The 19,964-nt window shown below is 41.4% G+C and overlaps 1 protein-coding gene across 1 annotated transcript; it reads left to right on the top strand.

The window, feature by feature from the left end:
* Positions 1-3,286: 3,286 nt before the first annotated feature.
* On the top strand, positions 3,287-12,428 carry LOC115153434 (delphilin-like). The gene is made up of 7 exons (XM_029698874.1): positions 3,287-3,724; positions 3,955-4,191; positions 4,403-4,492; positions 4,859-4,936; positions 8,584-8,889; positions 9,108-9,206; positions 12,156-12,428. The coding sequence occupies exons 2-7, from the start codon at positions 3,988-3,990 to the stop codon at positions 12,306-12,308; spliced, it is 930 nt and encodes a 309-aa protein (XP_029554734.1). The 5' UTR covers positions 3,287-3,724; positions 3,955-3,987; the 3' UTR covers positions 12,309-12,428.
* Positions 12,429-19,964: the final 7,536 nt, after the last annotated feature.

Here is a 19,964-nt window from a genome sequence, read left to right as displayed (position 1 = left end):
TCAGTTTTCTTGTATCACAGTCATTAAACTCTATTTTAAAATCCCTGGGCGGTTTTCTTCCTCTCCGGCAAGTGAGTTAGGAAGGGCGCCAGTATCTTTGTAGTGACTGGGTGTATTGAAACACCATGCTCAAAGGGATATTTTTACTCATCTACCAATACTGTAGGTGCCCTTCTTTGTGAGACATTGTAAAACCTTCCTGGTCTATGTGGTTTAATCTTGGTTTGAAATTCACTGCGCGACTGAGGGACCTTAAAGATAATTGTATGTGTTGGATACAGAGATGAGGTAGTAATTCCAAAATCATGTTAAACGCTATTATTATTAAACAGAGGCCATGCAGTTTATTATTTGACTTGTTAAACAAATGTGTACTCTTGAAATTATTTAGGCTTGCCATAACAAATGGGTTGAATACTTAATGACTCAAGACATTTCAGCTTTTCATTTTTAATTACTTTGTAAACATTTCAAACAACTTCATTCCACTTTGACATTATGGGGTATTGTGATGGGGTATTGTGTGTAGGCCAGTGACCATAAATCCCATTTTAATCAATTTTAAATTCAGGCTGTAGCACAACAAAATGTAAGTCAAGGGTTTGTGAATACTTTCTGAAGGCACGATATCACTCTGCTTCTGAAGTGTTCTGGTCCTCAATAGATAACCAATGGAACTGTATAGCTTACTTTTCCTTATCTGCCATTTTGTAAAGGAAGTGTGTACATCTCCCAAAGGGACTGTCTCTCTGATTTCATCATTCCTGGAAAGGCAGAGCTCACTGTTTCCTGCCATGTCACTAGACTTCTATAATTGATTAAAGCCTCTAGATTGCTACAATATCCTTTGGTCTTAACAGCTGCAATGATGTACGTGGTGCTTTGCCTCTGAAACCTAACAGAAATGAAATACAATCAACTACTGATAAATATGCATAGAGCTGGTCGTGACCGGCACTGAATTGCATGAGCATGCAGTTCTCAAGTGTGTAAATTAATTAACAAGAATGTAAACTAATTGAGAATGGAGAACAAAGTTTCCTTTCATCTGAAATGTAGACAGATATACTGTCCGGTAAGAACATAATTTCACAAGAACTAATTATCTCAAACAGTACTGCTACATTACATAGCATTCCTCCTCATGCCATGGTGCTTTTTGTGGGCAGCCTGTCTAGTGCCTGCACAGTGAACTCACTGTATCATGATTCCATTTTAATCCTACAATAATACAAATATTTAATCTGAGCATTATTCGTGCCAATGATCTAAAGGTAAATTTAAATTTAGTTCATAATCCAATAAAGTTTATTGCTGCTTAACAATACATAATCTAACACATTTTTCTGTGTTAAATTGTAATTTATGTATAATGTGCATCAGGTTTTCTCCTGGCTTTGTATTCTTATTGTGCAATAACTTCTGGATTTAGCTCATTTTGAACAGCGATGCCTTAAAGGTTCAATTCAGCCATTTTGACTTTATCAAATATTTTCTGGGTAACAATTAAGTACCTGATTTTGTTTTTAAATTAAAATCATAAAAGATAAACAAATAGCTTCTTAGCAAAGAAAAACCTCTTAAACAAGAATTTTGCTAGGACTGTCTGGGAGTGGTTTGAGTGGTGAAGGGAAAACTGAAAATTAGCTGTTATTGGCAGAGAGTTTTGGAACTCTTTCTTATTGGTCTATTAACTAATTTTCTGCATGTGTTACCATGAAAGGCCAAAACTCCCTCCCACCAAAACAGGCAGAAATTTCAGATGGACTTTTCAAACATCTTTTACACTAAAAGGGCATTATCATTTTCACAATTTCAGTATTAATCCAACCTCAATAGTGGGGGGGGGGGGTGTGTGTATATATATATATATATATATATATATATATATATATATATATATATATATATATATATATATATATATATATATATATATATATATATATATATATAAACCACAGGAAATCTAGTTTTTGACTGCTCTAGGCCTTTAAGATGGAGATAATTGCAATGTACAAAATAAATAAATAGCTTTTGGTGTATTGGCTACTATTTCACAGCACTTGGACACAGTCCTCATACACTACATGACCAAAAGTATGTGCAAACATGCTCATTGAACATCTCACTCCAAAATCATGGGCATTAATATGGAGTTGGTCCCCCCTTTGCTGCTTTAACAGCCTCTCTTCTTCTGGGAAGGCTTTCCACTAGATGTTGGAACATTACTGTGAGGACTTGCTTCCATTCAGCCATGAGCATTAGTGAGGTTGGGCACGGATGTTGGACGATTAGGCCTGGCTCGCATTCGGCGTTCCAATTCATCCCAAAGGTGTTCGATGGGGTTGAGGTCAGGGCTCTGTGCAGGCAAGTCAAGTTCTTCCACACCGATCTCAACAAACCATTTCTGTATGGACCTCACTTTGTGTACGGGGGCATTGTCATGCTGAAACAGGAAAGGGCCTTCCCCAAACTGTTGCCACAAAATTGGAAGCACAGAATTGTCTAGAATGTCATTGTATGCTGTAGCTTTAAGATTTCCCTTCACTGTAACAAAGGCGCCTAGCCCGAACCATGAAAAACAGCCCCAGACCATTATTCCTCCAACTTCACAGTTGGCATTATGCATTGGGGCAGGTAGCGTTCTCCTGGCATCTGCCAAACCCGGATTCAAGCGGGATTCATCACTCCAGAGAATGCATTTCCACTGCTCCAGAGTCCAATGGCGGTGAGCTTTACACCACTCCAGCCGCAGCTTGGCATTGCGCATGGCGATCTTGGGTTTGTGTGCGGCTGCTTGGCCATGGAAGCTCATTTCATGAAACACCTGACAAACAGTTATTGTGCTGACGTTGCTTCCAGAGGCAGTTTGGAACTCTGTAGTGTGTGTTGCAACCGAGGACAGACACTTTTTATGCGCTATATGCTTCAGCATTCGGCGGTCCCATTCTGTGGACTACCACTTCGCGGCTGAGCTGTTGTTGCTCCTAGACGTTTCCACTTCACAATAACTACTTACAGTTGACTGGGGCAGCTCTAGCAGGTCAGAAATTTGTTGAACTAACTTGTTGGAAAGGTGGCATCCTATTACAGTGCCACGTTGAAAGTCACTGAGCTCTTCAGTAAGGCCATTCTAATGCCCTTGTTTGTCTATGGAGATTGCATGGCTTTGTGCTCGATTTTATACACCTGTCAGCAACGGTTGTTGGCTGAAACAGCCGAATCCACTAATTTGAAGGGGTGTCCACATGCTTTTGTGTATATAGTGTACATTCCTGCTTATGAACTTTAAAGAAAAGTAAAGGCAGGTATGTACGAATGTTTATTGTGTTACTGTGCGTACACTAGTTTAAAACTGTGCACTATTTCAGTTTAAAACTAAATCACACAATTTTAAAGTCGATTTATCTTATCTTTGAAGTGTAATCTCAATCAGCAAAATGAGCTCTGATCCACAATCAGACTAATCTGCAATCATAACATGTTTAGCTATGCATGATATTTTCTGACTCTCCAGGGGTGTAGAAATGCTCAGGCTAACACATCCTCCAGTGGCAGCAGTAGCCACAACTGGCCCATCTCTGGCCTGCGCTGGGTGGGAGCCTCCAAGGAGCTCCTGCATGGGGGCCTCAACCTGTTCCCCGTCAATGACAGCGTGAGGGGACGCTGCTCCAGTCCAGAGAAGGATGCTGAGCAGATCGAGGAGGAACAGCTTGAAGAAGTGAGCGTACTCTTCCGTTGACCTTATGTGTCTCATTTGTTGTCTTTGATTTGATTAGATTTACTTTAGATTTTGAGGTCTCACTTTGTTGACGTCCTACTTATTGGGTATATATTTTTTTCCGTCTCCAGAGATCAAGATCAAAAGGTTGTACTTATAAGCTGCTGAAAGCTACAGATTGCAACGTTTTCCTTTCTCTCCCTCTTCCTTCTCTTCCTCCCTTCTCCAAGGATGGTTCTGTCCATTTCTCTGAGGGAGAGGGGATGCCTAGGAGGTTCAGGCATGACAGGGGAGACATCCAGGAGGACAGGAAACTGCAGCGATGCAGAGCTCAGCAAGCAGGGCCCAGTCCCCAGTCCCCCCCACATAGCACTGAAAACCTTGCTAGCTCCGGGAAACCAGTCCAAGCTGGGGCTGCTGACAGGACCTCGTCACACAAATCAGTCATCTCCAAAGTGCCCTTAAGAGTAAATCTGCATGCCCTATGATATAATGTATTCAATTTGTTTTTCAAACTTCAGTTCCTACTAGTGCTACAATGCAAGTCCCATGGTATAAAAGCTTTGTGGTAGAGGTGTACTATAATTTTTCATTTGTATGCAGGCCAAGTTCTTTTTGTAGGTCGGTCTGTTGAGATACAGGCCCATTTGTTCTCTAATTGTGTTTTTTCCCACTTAGCTACAGATCAAAGTTTGCGGCCAGAGGGGCAGTCTGGGAATCAGCATTGCAGGAGGGAAGGGCTCTCTGCCTTACAAGGAGCGTGATGAGGTCAGCCTTATCGCAGGAGCAGCAGAGCTGTCAGACTTGATGCAGCACTGCTGCAACTCCAATCGAAGCACCACCACCTGCATGATAACGATAGCTAATAATAATATCTGTGGAGTGGCATTTATAAATGGCAGGAATGTTAGCCAGCAGTAATATAGCTGAATATGTATTTAAGCAGTTGATATTACATTTCAGTGGTAGCTCTCAGCTGACTTATTTAAGAAGCATGAGAGATGCAGACAAATCCAGATTCAGATTATTGGAGGCGCAGTGAAACCACAGTTGATTAAAACAATTCCCTTGATCATGTTCACCATTTAAATGCCAGTTGTTGTACTTCTACTAGTGTATATTTTATTTTTTCAGGGCATCTTTATTTCCAGAGTGTCGAAAGGAGGGCCATCAGAAAAGGCAGGGGTCCACATTGGAGACAGAGTACTGGAGGTTGGACCCAAACATCCTTCCATGTTTATAGTCCCTGTAGTTTTAGCCGATCTGATTATTTACATGTAGGTCTTATGACTGCCATATGATAAATCACCAGCCTCACATCCCAGCCTACATTTCCAACTACAACTTTTTCCGTCAAGATAGAACTGCCAAAGGGGGAGGAGTTGCAATCTACTGCAGGGATAGCCTGCAAAGTTTTGTCATACTTTCCAGGTCTATACCCAAACAGTTCGAACTTCTAATTTTAAAAATTAATCTCTCCAGAAATAAGTCTCTCACTGTTGCCGCCTGCTATCGACCCCCCTCCGCTCCCAGCTGTGCCCTGGACACCATTTGTGAATTGATCGCCCCCCATCTAGCCTCAGAGTTCGTTCTGTTAGGTGACCTAAACTGGGATATGCTTAACACCCCGGCAGTCCTACAATCTAAGCTAGATGCCCTCAATCTCACACAAATCATCAAGGAACCCACCAGGTACAACCCTAAATCCGTAAACATGGACACCCTCATAGACATTATCCTGACCAACTTGCCCTCCAAATACACCTCTGCTGTTTTCAATCAGGATCACTGCCTCATTGCCTGTATCCGCTATGGGTCTGCGGTCAAACGACCACCCATCATCACTGTCAAATGCTCCCTAAAACACTTCTGCGAGCAGGCCTTTCTAATCGACCTGGCCCGGGTATCCTGGAAGGATATTGACCTCATCCTGTCAGTCGAGGATGCCTGGTCATTCTTTAAAAGTAATTTCCTCACCATCTTAGATAAGCATGCCCCGTTCAAAAAATGCAGAACTAAGAACAGATATAGCCCTTGGTTCACTCCAGACCTGACTGCCCTTGACCAGCACAAAAACATCCTGTGGCGGACTGCAATAGCATCGAAAAGTCCCCGCGATATGCAACTGTTCAGGGAAGTCAGGAACCAATACACGCAGTCAGTCAGGAAAGCAAAGGCTAGCTTTTTCGAGCAGAAATTTGCATCCTGTAGCTCTAACTCCAAAAAGTTTTGGGACACTGTAAAGTCCATGGAGAACAAGAGCACCTCCTCCAAGCTGCCCACTGCACTGAGGCTAGGTAACACGATCACCACCGATAAATCCATGATAATCGAAAATTTCAATAAGCATTTCTCAACGGTTGGCCATGCCTTCCTCCTAGCTACTCCAACCCCAGCCAACAGCTCCGCCCCCCCCCCCCCCCCCCGCAGCTACTCGCCCAAGCCTCCCCAGTTTCTCCTTCACCCAAATCCAGATAGCAGATGTTCTGAAAGAGCTGCAAACCCTGGACCCGTACATATCAGCTGGGCTAGACAATCTGCTCCCTCTCTTTCTAAAACTATCCGCCGCCATTGTTGCAACCTCTATTACCAGCCTGTTCAACCTCTCTTTCGTATCGTCTGAGATCCCTAAAGATTGGAAAGCTGCCGCGGTCATCCCCCTCTTCAAAGGGGGTGACACCCTAGACCCAAACTGTTACAGACCTATTTCCATCCTGCCCTGCCTATCTAAAGTCTTCGAAAGCCAAGTTAATAAACAGATCACTGACCATTTCGAATCCCACCGTACCTTCTCTGCTGTGCAATCCGGTTTCTGAGCCGGTCACGGGTGCACCTCAGCCACGCTCAAGGTTCTAAACGATATCATAACTGCCATCGATAAAAGACAGTACTGTACAGCGGTCTTCATCGACCTGGCCAAGGCTTTCAACTCTGTCAATCACCGTATTCTTATCGGCAGACTCAATAGCCTTTGTTTTTCTAATGACTGCCTCACCTGGTTCACCAACTACTTTGCAGACAGAGTTCAGTGTGTCAAATTGGAGGGCATGTTGTCCGGACCTCTGGCAGTCTCTATGGGGGTACCACAGGGTTCAATTCTTGGGCCGACTCTTTTCTCTGTATATATCAATGATGTCGCTCTTGCTGCAGGTGACTCCCTGATCCACCTCTACGCAGACGACACCATTCTGTATACTTCTGGCCCTTCCTTGGACACTGTGCTAACAAACCTACAAACAAGCTTCAATGCCATACAACACTCCTTCCGTGGCCTCCAACTGCTCTTAAACGCTAGTAAAACCAAATGCATGCTTTTCAACCGTTCGCTGCCCGCACCTGCCCGCCTAACTAGCATCACCACCCTGGACGGTTCCGACCTAGAATATGTGGACAACTATAAATACCTAGGTGTCTGGTTAGACTGTAAACTCTCCTTCCAGACTCATATTAAACATCTCCAATCCAAAATCAAATCTAGAATCGGCTTTCTATTTCGCAACAAAGCCTCCTTCACTCACGCCGCCAAACTTACCCTAGTAAAACTGACTATCCTACCGATCCTCGACTTCGGCGATGTCATCTACAAAATAGCTTCCATTACTCTACTCAGCAAACTGGATGCAGTCTATCACAGTGCCATCCGTTTTGTTACCAAATCACCTTATACCACCCACCACTGCGACCTGTATGCTCTAGTCGGCTGGCCCTTGCTACATATTCGTCGCCAGACCCACTGGCTCCAGGTCATCTATAAGTCTATGCTAGGTAAAGCTCCGCCTTATCTCAGTTCACTGGTCACGATAACAACGCCCACCCGTAGCACACGTTCCAGCAGGTATATCTCACTGATCATCCCCAAAGCCAACACCTCATTTGGCCGCCCTTCCTTCCAGTTCTCTGCTGCCAGTGACTGGAACGAATTGCAAAAATCGCTGAAGTTGGAGACTTTTATTTCCCTCCCCAACTTTAAACATCAGCTACCTGAGCTGCTAACCGGTCTCTGCAGCTGTACATAGTCCATCTGTAAATAGCCCACCCAATCTACCTACCTCATCCCCATACTGTTTTTATTTTATTTACTTTTCTGCTCTTTTGCACACCAGTATTTCTACTTGCACATCATCATATGCTCATGTATCACTCCAGTGTTAATCTGCTAAATTGTAATTATTTGCTCATATGACCTATTTATTGCCTACCTCCTCATGCCTTTTGCACACACTGTATATAGACTTTCTTTTTTTTCTACTGTGTCATTGGCTTGTTTATTGTTTACTCCATGTGTAACTCTGTGTTGTCTGTGTCACACTGCTTTGCCTTATCTTGGCCAGGTCACAGTTGTAAATGAGAACTTGTTCTCAACTAGCCTACCTGGTTAAATAAAGGTAAAATAAAAATCCCCTCCATACCAGGCTTAGTAAAAAAGGCCATTGCCATTCACCTCCTGGCCAGCGGAGGGCGCCATTAGATGGACACAAATGCATAAACTGTTGGCTGCAGTGTTAGACAGCCTCTTTTTCTGCATGTATAGGCTACTGTTACAACAGAGTTATGCTGGTTTGTTGAACAAAAAATATTTTGCTCTAAAAGCAAGTATACAAAAATATCTATATCTAGAGAGTAGATATCAATATATGAGTGATATTGGTCAAAGAATTGACCTTTCATTGGCACTACAAATGAAATGTCAAATTCTTAGACCAAATGTGGATATGAATGAGCTATTGTGGGTCCATATATATACCTGTTTATTTTCAGTGAATGCACATTTTGATGTGATAGCTTCTATTACCCACCCTTGACCCCTGCTTCTACTTTCGTTGGCATCCAACCGGATCATTTGTCACTTGTCCATCCAGGTCAATGGCCTGGACATGCAGGAGGTCAGCCACCATGAGGCTGTCACTGTCCTGAGGAATGCTGGGAGCTGCATCAAGATGAAAGTCATGAGGGAGAGGGCTATTCCGCGCCTCGATGCCTGCCGGGCCCAGCAGGAAAGCACTGTTGCCGTCACCGCAGAGACGGACATTCTCATGAGCTGGCAGCTTGTTGACCTGGAGGATGGACACCAGCGACCCAAGTCCAAGCAGCCAGGTTCGGAGCCCTCTGTGGATTGTGACCTGACCAAGAGGATTGAGGCTGGAATCTGTAACGGCAATGGAGGGGTGAGTGGAGTTGACCACTAATGGCTCTAACTATAATTGTGTTGACAAAGAAAGGTGAGGCAGAACAGAATCATTTTGGGTTGGATATTTCACAGGTTTCAGAAAATCCTCAAGATGTCCTTTTAAAATGACTCTATTATACTGTCTTGTTTTCTCTGAACATTCTCTCCATCTAGGTTATGGTTTTCATTATTGTTCATGTCTTTGGTTCTTTTCAGTCTGATCTGCAGAGCGATCTTAATTGGTCCTTCTTGAAACGAGAACCGGAGGTCTCGTTTAAAAGCAATGCACTTCAAGTGGTGAAAAATACAATGACGGTAAGCAAAAGGATCTTCTCAGGGGTCAAACATTTTTCCTTTCCTCACCCCCTCTCCTTTATCTGCACTAGTCTGAAAAACTGACAAGGTGGAAGCTCATCATTAGGCTGGTTTTCACCTGGTTAAGTCTTTAACAACCAGTCCAGTTAATGGGAAGGAGACGAAGGCAGGACAGATAATGATATATATTTTTAAAGAGCCTCAGGACTTTCTGATGCACATAGCTGTGGGAAGTAGGGGTGCTGGGGGTGCTGTAACACCCCCTAATAAATGTAAATAATCTTGCCAAAATGTGTCAATAAATACTTTCCACAAAATTATATTACTCCTGTCTGAACAGCCATTAAGAAAAGAAAATACTACACCAGAGAGCGTAATTCAGCTCCAGAGGATCAATAGCTTCTAAAATTCTGTGGATTAAGTTTTATCACAAACACTTAGTCAGGAAGGCCACAATTTGGGCAGTACGAGCTCTAAATGTAGAACAGCTTGTTGCATTGTGGCCATAGACACAATCCATACAATGATTTTGGAACCTCTAACCCTGGCACTGACTGTTAAACTGATGGGTACACTAGCAATAGCTGCTAGTCCTGACTTGAATGGGAACTGCCATCTATGGATTATATTTGTATGGCTGTCAGTTTTCCCTTCACACATTTCAAAATACAATAGCGAGAAAAACGTAGACCTACTGTTTGGAAAGCAAATGCCTACGAATCTGTCAATTCTCAACAACCTTTGAGCGATTCTAAGTGAACAGCACTGTTTTTCAAAGTAGCTTATCTTGAGATATTAGAACAAGTGAAAGTTTATTTGTAGCATACTATATACAGTATATATCAGGGTGTCCGATAGGAGAATTTAGTGCCAGACAAGTGACTGGGAAGAAGAAAATGTATCGGACATTTGAGAAATTGACCAGTCCTGCATATGCATCGGGTGCGTAACCCATTAGGGCGTACATCCACGCCGCCAGCGCCATCGATAAACAAGTCATATTGGCCAATAAGCCACATTGACATGTCCTTAAAAACAGCCTTTAACAAATTTACAGAAAAACTATTTCTTGTTTTGATTGCGGACACTCTGACCTTGAGCAAGTCAGTTAACCCCCAAAAATAACTGCTCCCTGGGCGCCGAAGACGTGGAAGTTGATTAAAGCACCCCCTCTCTGATTCAGAGGGGTTGGGTTAAATGCGGAAGACGTATTCAGTTGTGCAACTGACTAGGTATGCCCTTTCCCTGACCCTTTTGTTTGTTTTTACATTCCTAAAACAATAATTGTCCACCTCATGGTTCAGCTGTCAGAGATTTGAGCACTAAATGCAGGGCATTACATACATAGGCCTATAGGCTTAGGCATCCGCTGTATGATATTAATCTAAAAAAAGAATATATATAACCCACAAATGCTGATGCTCCAGATACTCAACTAGTCTAAAGGCCAGTTTTATTGCTTCTTTAATCAGCACAACAGTTTTCAGCTGTGCTAACATAATTGCAAAATGGTTTTCTAATGATCAATTAGCCTGGTTGCTGATAATGGGCCTCTGTACGACTATGTAGATATTCCATTAAAACCGTCCGTTTCCAGCTACAATAGTCATTTACAACATTAACAATGTCTACACTGTATTTCTGATCAGTTTGATGTTATTTTAATGGACAAAAAATGTGCTTTTCTTTCAAAAACAAGGCCATTTTTAAGTGACCCCAAACTTTTGAATGGTAGCATATATAAATAAAGGAAGAGAAGCTTATGCCTAACCCCAGAGAGATAGAGACATGCATTTCTTAATCCATGTCAGATAGGCTACAGGATCTGCTATACAGATATAGGCATGAAGGAGGCTAATTTGTTATTTTTCAATCAAAATATTATATTGTTAGATTAGAGGAATAACTCCGGTAGTCCTCAAACATTCTTCCTCACCTCAAGTTCAACTGTCGGAGTCAGTTGGAGGGCAAGTGTGCACTGTCTTCATATCATAGGCCTGCAGTATAATAGGCTAATAGCCACACCATACCAAACCTTCACAAAAGTTTCTAAACTTTATTAGGGTAATATCAAAAGTAAGTCAAGCCGTTGTTCATAGTGAAAATACGAGCAGGATATTATATTGCGGCAATACAACATTACAGTTGAAACTTCATTTGGCCAAAGAAAATGTCCCAACAGAATGAAACAAAACACGTTTTGCTTATTTAGATTATTAAGTAGGCCTTCGATAATAACAATGATATACAATAATAATAATAAATACAAAAAATGGTATCCTACCTGAATAGTGAGTCACACAGTAGTAGCCCGCATTTGGCCATTGGTATTAAAAAATATTCTGCTAATGTTGTCGATCATGTAAATTACGTAGAATTGGATGAAATGCGTTTAAGAAACGCACAAAAAAATCCAGACCCTTCTAAAAAACAATTACAAAAAATGTCTGCTGAGCTGCATGCCCGCCTCTTCTAGCATCTCCCAACTCAAAACATCTTCCCACCGCGGCTATGCTGATGCAATCTTTGCAACTCGTCAGTCATCTCAGTGTCCCTTAGATGTACACTCTTGTTGAATAATTCATCATTTACAGTATTAGCACTATCAAACGCCCTTAACGGGATTCTTCACTTCAAATGTTTGTTAGATGTGTTCTAAGCTCATAAGTGGTGTAATATCAAGTTTAGGTCATGTCTCACACCATCTGTTGTTTAGATCCAACTATAGTATACCTCAACCCCAGATGAATCGAAAAGATACACACCGTCAAATTTCCACATTTTATTCAGTGTGTCTTTTCCATTCATTTGGGATTGGGGTGTAAATTTAGACAACAGATAGTCAGATGTGGACTCATCCCAACAATTGTGAAATGTCAGTATGCCTTCAAACTAACTCATTTTATTTCCCACTCATTAATGTTCAATTTCTGGGCAATTTCCTGCTAGATACCTCGGATTATCCTCACCCACCCCTCTACCTCAGACGAGGATGTAGAGCCCTTGACACAGGACCCTGACAGTGAGGCATTAGAGGACTTTGAAGATCCTGACAGCCACATCCACTCTGAGTGCTTTAACAGTGCTTTCTATCCCCCCTGACCACATGCCTAAAGTTTGCAATGTTGAAAACAACTGACTTGTTATACACAATCCACTGGGCACAGATGTCAGTTCAACGTGTAGTTTTGATTTACATTTGGTTGAGATGTCAAATCAACAAAAAATGTCACCATGTCATTGGATTTAGGTTCAAATTTGGGTGAAAAAAATACGAAATTCCCTTACGTTGATGACTTTTTCCAATCAGTTTTCCACGTTGATTAAACGTCAACATATTACATTTTTTGGGTTGAAATTATGTGGGAACTGTCTTTCTCCTGTCTTTTGTATAGATTGACTTGTTTAAAAAAATGATATTCCAGCTAAAGATTTGTTTACGTGATTAAGAAACTAGTAAAAATGGCTGTTGTCCTTGCACTGCTATTTTGGGATGATTTACACCACTGTTTTGTTGAATTAATGTTGATGGCTGCTACAGTAAATGGTAAGACCATGGCAAGAATTAACTCATTGAACAATGGGAGTCTTTGTTTTGGCACAACAATAGACTTGTTTTGCATTGCATCAGCCATGTGGGAGACCAACCACAATGAATCAAGACAAAAAGAGTATTGTTACACTCCAGCTTCTCTGTCTCTGAAAGGGAGATTCACAAAACAAAGGACAGTTATTCAGAGGAAAAATATCTGTACGACACATAAAATCTGTTGTGCACTTTCAATTTAGAAGTTTGTGTTCAGTTGGGCAAAGTGTTATTCTTCCAGCTACCTCTACTAATGAGCCACTGAAGCAGATGTTTTGGCAAATGGTATGCCCCCCTTAGCCACGAGAGAGAGATGTCCTTTTACTCTCCCCAGTAGGAGCTTAGATAAAATGTCACATGCCTGGGGTGACTATACAGTGGGTGTGACAGTCCCTGCCGAGGCTCTGGAGACAGTCTGAACCCTGGGCCCCTTCTCCTAACACCTGCAACCCAATGCTGTCTTTTCACCTGGTGGAAATATTTCTAATGTATGAAAGGCCAATGAGTCTAGATGTCATAACCTAGTATCTTAATACTTCTATACTTGTCTGAGTCACTCGGAAAGGAGTCTTTCATGTAGTAGTTGTGGTGATGTCTTAAAATGTACTTTGAATTAAGAGAGTGTGATGTTGTTAAGGAGAGATAGCAAATCAATTGATTTCACACTTCTCAGGTTTGATGCCTCGCTAATGCCTTTGGTATTCTCACCTCCATGTGTACACGATGGCCACTTCTAATGTTATTTTTTAGAAAATTGTGTATGAAGACTCTCGCCTGAGAGAATATTCTTGCTTACTCTTCAGTCCATGCTGAAAAGCACCAATGTTCCTCAGTTTAGATCAGGTTATGATATGTCAGTTGCGACAGAAATCATTCTAGGCAGCAAAGCAATAAACCTCAGTCTTCCTTGACATTATTCCATCAAGTCTCCGCTGTCGCTGAAAGGTAGCATTGGTATACCAGCAGAGGAGAGGCTTATTGTGGAAATAATGAAAGATTTATGTTGTGCCCACATTTTCTGCAAGACTCTTAGCCAGAGTTTTTAGTTCTGCATTGCCTCTGAATAATGATACCTTGTTTACTGATTCCAATCTGTGTAAAATCAAAGAAAGAATTGTACTTAACCGGTTACCTGCTACTGTACTAGAATGTGGAACACTTTAGACCTCACTTTCCTTGTATGATATTATTTTATTTTGATGTTCATTCTCACCATTCTTATATTGCCAAATACTTAATTTCTCAATAAAAAGTTATCTGAAAGTTTTGTTTTTTTCTGTATTTTTCCAAGTTAGAGGTAAGTGCAACTCACAAGGGTGTACATGTACAAATGACACAGCTACACATTTATGTTCCTTGTTTGAAAGGGACCTTTTATTTGACCTATGATTAGTTTCTGCTGTGCCGGTCTTGTATTCCATTGGCAACAACAGCTTGGCATTCCCAGCTAGTCTGCAGGATGCTCAATACTCTGCTCGAATAGCTGGAGTGTTTGCGGAGCAAGGTCACGACCTCCGGCGTGCCCACCTTTTTACCTTGTCTTCCACACACACTTTACATGTTTTAAAAAATGTGTGAGGGTTTTGACTCAATTTCTGCAAAGCTGTACATGAAATAAACTTGTAAGGGTGGTGCTCCCTGACTTAAATGTAAGATTGGCATTTCTTCAAAGAAAGCTGTCATTTCTACTGTATATAAACAGATGGCAGAATATCATATTACTACAGATTATGTGTGGGTTTTCTATTGGATTTAGACGTTATGTAATTACATCTGTTGAAGTGAAAATATGCTGAATCTGGTTTAGTGAAACTGTCTTGGGTAGGGTGGAGAAGCTAGCAGGTGTTTTAATAAATTGTCCTGAGACTGATGGGTATAGCAGTGCAAAATAATTATTGCCAGAAAGTTTACAAATTTGATGATAGATCATGTTATTGTTCAAGAATTATTGGTTTAATACATTGTGTCATTAATTTTTCATTCTCACAGAGATGCAAGAAAGGCCTATCGAGCAGCACAATGACTGATATGTCAAGCAGCACGATGATATGTCTGGACAGACGCTGACTGATGACACCACAAGGGAAGTAAGGGCTGAGACAGAGCTCTGATGTTTTTGTTCACATTTCTTGGAAACACAGCTATAGAAAGAATGAAGGTCTGCACTCGGCAATTTGAAGTGGAAGAAAATGTTATCCATATTTCTCAGAAAATACACACCACAATACATCAAAATGCAATGGAGTGAGGGATAGCCTGTTGGTCAAGGTTATTCCCTAGTGTTCCTTCTGGCAGAAGCAGGTTGCTGTGCATTCATAGCTTTGCCATGGTGCAGAGAACATCTACACAGCCACATACACAAGAAAACTTCAATTACTACTGGGTTGGGTTGATATTTGCTGACACTAACATATCACTTTCTTTCGAATCAAGAAAGTCAAAAACGTATCGCTTAAATTCATTTGGAACTAAATAATGTAGATGACTGGTTCAAAGCAAATAAGTTGTCCCTAAATGTAAAAAAAAATATTATAATTATATTCCAATTCAAACTGAACCTTTTCCCTGTTTCTTTTATATCTCTTTTCAAATGCAGGTTAATAATTTTCTCCTAGAACTGCCACTGATCTGAACACCCCTTTTCTGTATCAGATTAGGGCAAATTTTCCATCACTTACAGAAGTCAGTTTTTATGGAACAGTCTCTCAAACCACCTCAATAACTGAAACAACTTCAACTCCTTCAAATACAAAATGAAACAAATATCTACTGGATATTCCATACAATGACTCATCCCAATAATCGTCTGCTGATCTGTCAATGTTGATTAAGCATTTGACCGGAATCTATCTAATTTATTTTTATCCCTGATCCATCATGTTTTTCTTTGGGTAAATCCCCAACTATTTGCTTCTCTGTTTTAATAATCATGATATCATTTTTTGTTTTGTTCAATAAATATTTGAAACTTGCCCTTACAAGCCCCTCAGGTAGTTTTTGTTGTTGTTTACCTCTCCTGCACATGCACTTTTCACTTGGCTTTTAAACTCACATTGGTCACGTTCTCCTGCTCAGACGTTGCATCAACCAATGGTTGTGTGCCACGTCATTGACTGTGCAGTCGGGCACCAGATTGCTTTAACATGATGGGGTTAGCTGATGTGTAAAATACCTATCCAGGCATTGTAAGATCTGGCAGGCGTCAGCAACCTGCATGCGCCCCTTGTCTTGTATTTTCTTGTGTGCAAAAAAATACAAATAAATGTCTACATGTGGCTCAAAAGACAAAACCAATCAAAAACTGGATTCCTGGAAGAAAAGAAATCCCGCAAAGCGAAAGAGCTTGTTTACAATTCATCAGTTGTTTATTTTGGTTTACACTGGTTTTTGTTGAGTACTCCCAATATATTACATAATTATTTGTATGCTACAAGAAAAAAGTAGGTTTTTTGACTGAATACAGGCAGGGTTTGTCCCAGACCCAGAAATTCGTGCAGGTAGGAGTAGAAATTACCTCAGTGCAGTGAAATACACCAATCATATACACTACCTATCAAAGGTTTGGGGTCACCTAGAAATATCCTTGTTTTTGAAAGAAAGCACTTTTTTGTCCACTAAAATAACATCAAATTGATCAGAAATAGTGTAGACATTTTAATGTTGTAAATGACTATTGTAGCTGGAAGTGGCTGATTTTATTTTGATTTTTTTTTTATGGAATGTGTACAGAGACCCATTTATCAGCAACCATCACTCTGGTGTTCCAATGGCACGTTGTGTTAGCTAATCCAAGTTTATAATTTTAAAAGCCTAATTGATCATTAGAAAACCCTTTTGCAATTATGTTAGCACAGCTGAAAACTGTTGTGCTGATTTAAAGAAGCAATAAAACTGGCCTTTAGACTTGAGTATCTGGAGCATCGGCATTTGTGCGTTCGATTACAGGCTCAAAATGGCCAGAAACAAAGAACTTTCTTCTGAAACTCGTCAGTATATTCTTGTTCTGAGAAATGAAGACTATGCCATGCGAGAAACTGCCAAGTAACTGAAGATCTTGTACAATGATGTGTACTCCTCCCTTCACAGAACAGTGCAAACTGGCTCTAACTAGAATAGAAAGATGAGTGGGAGGCCCTGGTGCACAACTGAGCAAGAGGACAAGTACATTAGAGTGTCTAGTTTGAGAAACAGACGCCTCAAGTCCTCAACTGGCAGCTTCATTAAATAGAACGTACCTGCAAAACACCAGTCTCAACGTCATCAGTGAAGAGGCGACTCTGGGATGCTGGTCTTCTAGGCAGAATTTCTCTGTCCAGTGTCTGTGTTCTTTTGCCCATCTTAATCTTTTGTTTTTATTGGCCAGTCTGAGATATGGCTTTTTCTTTGCAACTCTGCCTAGAAGGCCAGCATTCCAGAGTTACCTGTTATGCCTTAGACACCCCCTCCCCCAACACCGTGTACAGTATATTTGGTGAAAGATAAAAATCGTAGCTGAGAGAATCACTTAGTGATTTTGAAATGATACACTATGATACAACACTGTCTGCTGACATCTGGCATTGCACATGTAAACACAATTACTATGACAGAAGGCGCAGGCTGGCCAGCTCTATTGTTAGTAGATGTACAAATGATCTGACATTTAGCAGACGCTTTTATCCAAAGCGTCTTAGTCATATTTTACATATGCGTGGTCCGGGAATTGAACTCCCTACCCTGGTGTTTCAAGCACCATGCTCTACCAACTGAGCTACAGAGGATATACAGTACACACTTCTTCCTCTCGTAATATTGCAGTCCCAGTCCCAGACAGGGGGAGGGAAATTATTGGGCAGAGGTGGACAGGGACAGCTGTGAAAGGAATGAGGAATGAGGAATGTGACACGCTCAAGGGCTTAAACTCCACTCCCAAGGTCTGCTTTCATTGGCTGGTCAGGAGTGAGATGGACTGGCCGGGTGGGGGAGGGCACATTTTAAAGCCTAGTCTACTCCCGAACAGAGAATTAACTTGTTTTGAGCCACCTGATGAGTCATTATTCGGAGACACTCAGAATGCTCAGTCAGGAGCAACAGTCTGCTGTCTCGATTTACTGTCAGATTTCAGGTGGATTTGACTTGTCATGGGTAGACGAACAGGTCTGCTCTGTCTGCTCTCTTTACTGCCGAATAAACTAAACCAATTCTACTGCAGATTCACCCCCCCATCATCATCATCTACCACCAACCCCCCACTGTCTCCCCTCCCTCCCCTACTCCTCCACAGGCTCTTCTCCCCTCTGTCCCAATAGAGTTCACCAGCTTGTAGTCCTAATACCCAGACATTATTTACCTGTGGTTCGTTCAGCCATCCCTATGGGGAAATTAATGGTGAAAGAATAGAGTTTTGGGATAAACGCAGAAAATAAGGTCTGAGGTTAACACAGGCTTAGGAGATCTTATAAGTTTTGTTATATGAGATATCAGTCCGTTAACATGACTTTTGTGAATTAGGAAGCCTTTATGTGCTTTTTTTCAAATGAGAAATGTTTCAAAATTCACAAAAATGACGTTAGCTGATGAAGATTATCTCATAGAACAAAACGTATAAGATCTACGCCTGTGTTTACCACAGACCTTATTTTCGGTATTTAAACAAAATCCTTAAAAAAAACACAATTTCCCCGTAGGCTTTGTCCAGGTTAGTGCCTACAAAAATAATAAATCATGTAATTTCTAAACGGTTCACCCGATATGGATGAAAATACCTCAAATGAAAGCTGATAGTCTGCTTTACTTTACTTTCAAACCCAAACTTTTGGACTATAGAGCCAAAAGAAGAAAAAGTGCTTCAATATCCAAATAATTACAGAGGGCACTGAAATTAATATCATAGGCCTAATAGTACTGTAGAGCTCTTTTTTCTTGCGCACAACATAGCTGGATCGCCCCGTCCTGCCCCTAGGGGTCCACGGCCCTGCAGCGCCCCAACCCAACACATCCCACTCAGCTTTAGGATCTTAGTGAAACATTCATTATTGGTTTCAGGTGTGTTAGGCCAAGGCCAGAGTGACAACAAACAGTACGGCAGACCTCTAGGGCCAGGACTAAGCAGCCCAGCAGCTAGGGATATTTAATAGGTATTGTCGTGGAATATTGCCTCAGAAATATAACACTCTTACGAGAACTTGTGAAGTCAATATAGACTTTAATACAGAGTAGCAAAGCCAAGCACCTCCAAGGAAGGACCCTATTACACACGTAACAGAGCCAAGCCCCTCCATGAAAAATGCTAAATTCTCCAAACACAGACTTCTGATTTTAGTCTTTCTCGTCTTTACATAGCACATATAGTCAGTCCTTGTATGTACACGAACAACTCCTATTGGCCTTATAGTTCTCCCATTATCTTTCCATCTCAGTTCTTGCTTGTTTACGCCCACATCTGACAGCTGTATAGGTTATAATGGTAGCAGGGCCTGGTCATATATGTTCCATTCCTTATATGGCTATTCTGTCTCAGCTCTTCAAAGTGTACAGACTAAATGCTGCTAATAATGGAAATGGAATTATAGTCATGAGTTTTGCTCCCACAGTATCTTCCCTGACTTGGGCATGTTTTCAATACAGACTCCTTTTGTCGTACAGTTTTCAATATAAGGCATCCAGACCTTATGAAAGTTGCACCGTACAGTGCTTTCGGAAAGTTTTCAGACCCCATGACTTACACATTTTGTTAGGTTACAGCTTTTTTGTAAAATGGATAAAATCCCAAAAATTCCTCATCAATCTACACACAATACGCCATAATGACCAAGCGAAAACACGTGGAGTCCACCTGTGGTAAATTCAATTGATTGGACATGATTTGGAAAGGCACACGCCTGTCTATATAAGGTCCCACAGTTGACAGTGCATGTTAGAGAAAAGAATCAAGCCATGAGGTCAAAGGAAATGTAGAACTGAGACAGTATTGTGTCAAGGCACAGATCTGGGGAAGGGTACCAAACGCTTCCTAGAGCTGGCCGTCTGGCCAAACTGAGCAATCGAGGGAGAAGGGCCTTGGTCAGGGAGGTTGTGTCTTGCTGGCGCCGAGGCCCAGCGTGTGTCATCACGCTGGGCCTCAGCGCCAGCAAGTCGCTAGACATATCTTCTTCCCTGGCCGCCTTCATCGTTAATTTGTTCACTCTCTTTTC

The sequence above is a fragment of the Salmo trutta genome, chromosome 18, assembly GCF_901001165.1.
Source record: "Salmo trutta chromosome 18, fSalTru1.1, whole genome shotgun sequence".
Taxonomy (NCBI): domain Eukaryota; kingdom Metazoa; phylum Chordata; class Actinopteri; order Salmoniformes; family Salmonidae; genus Salmo; species Salmo trutta.
This window is presented reverse-complemented; position numbering and strand designations above follow the sequence as displayed.

Excerpts from the sequence above, each read along its gene's own strand:
- LOC115153434 (XM_029698874.1), top strand. The coding sequence starts at position 3,988 with ATGCCTAGGAGGTTCAGGCATGACAGGGGAGACATCCAGGAGGACAGG. Across the intron at positions 4,937-8,583 it reads TTGGAGACAGAGTACTGGAG|GTCAATGGCCTGGACATGCA; the intron begins GTTGGACCCAAA and ends TTGTCCATCCAG. Across the intron at positions 8,890-9,107 it reads TCTGTAACGGCAATGGAGGG|TCTGATCTGCAGAGCGATCT; the intron begins GTGAGTGGAGTT and ends GGTTCTTTTCAG.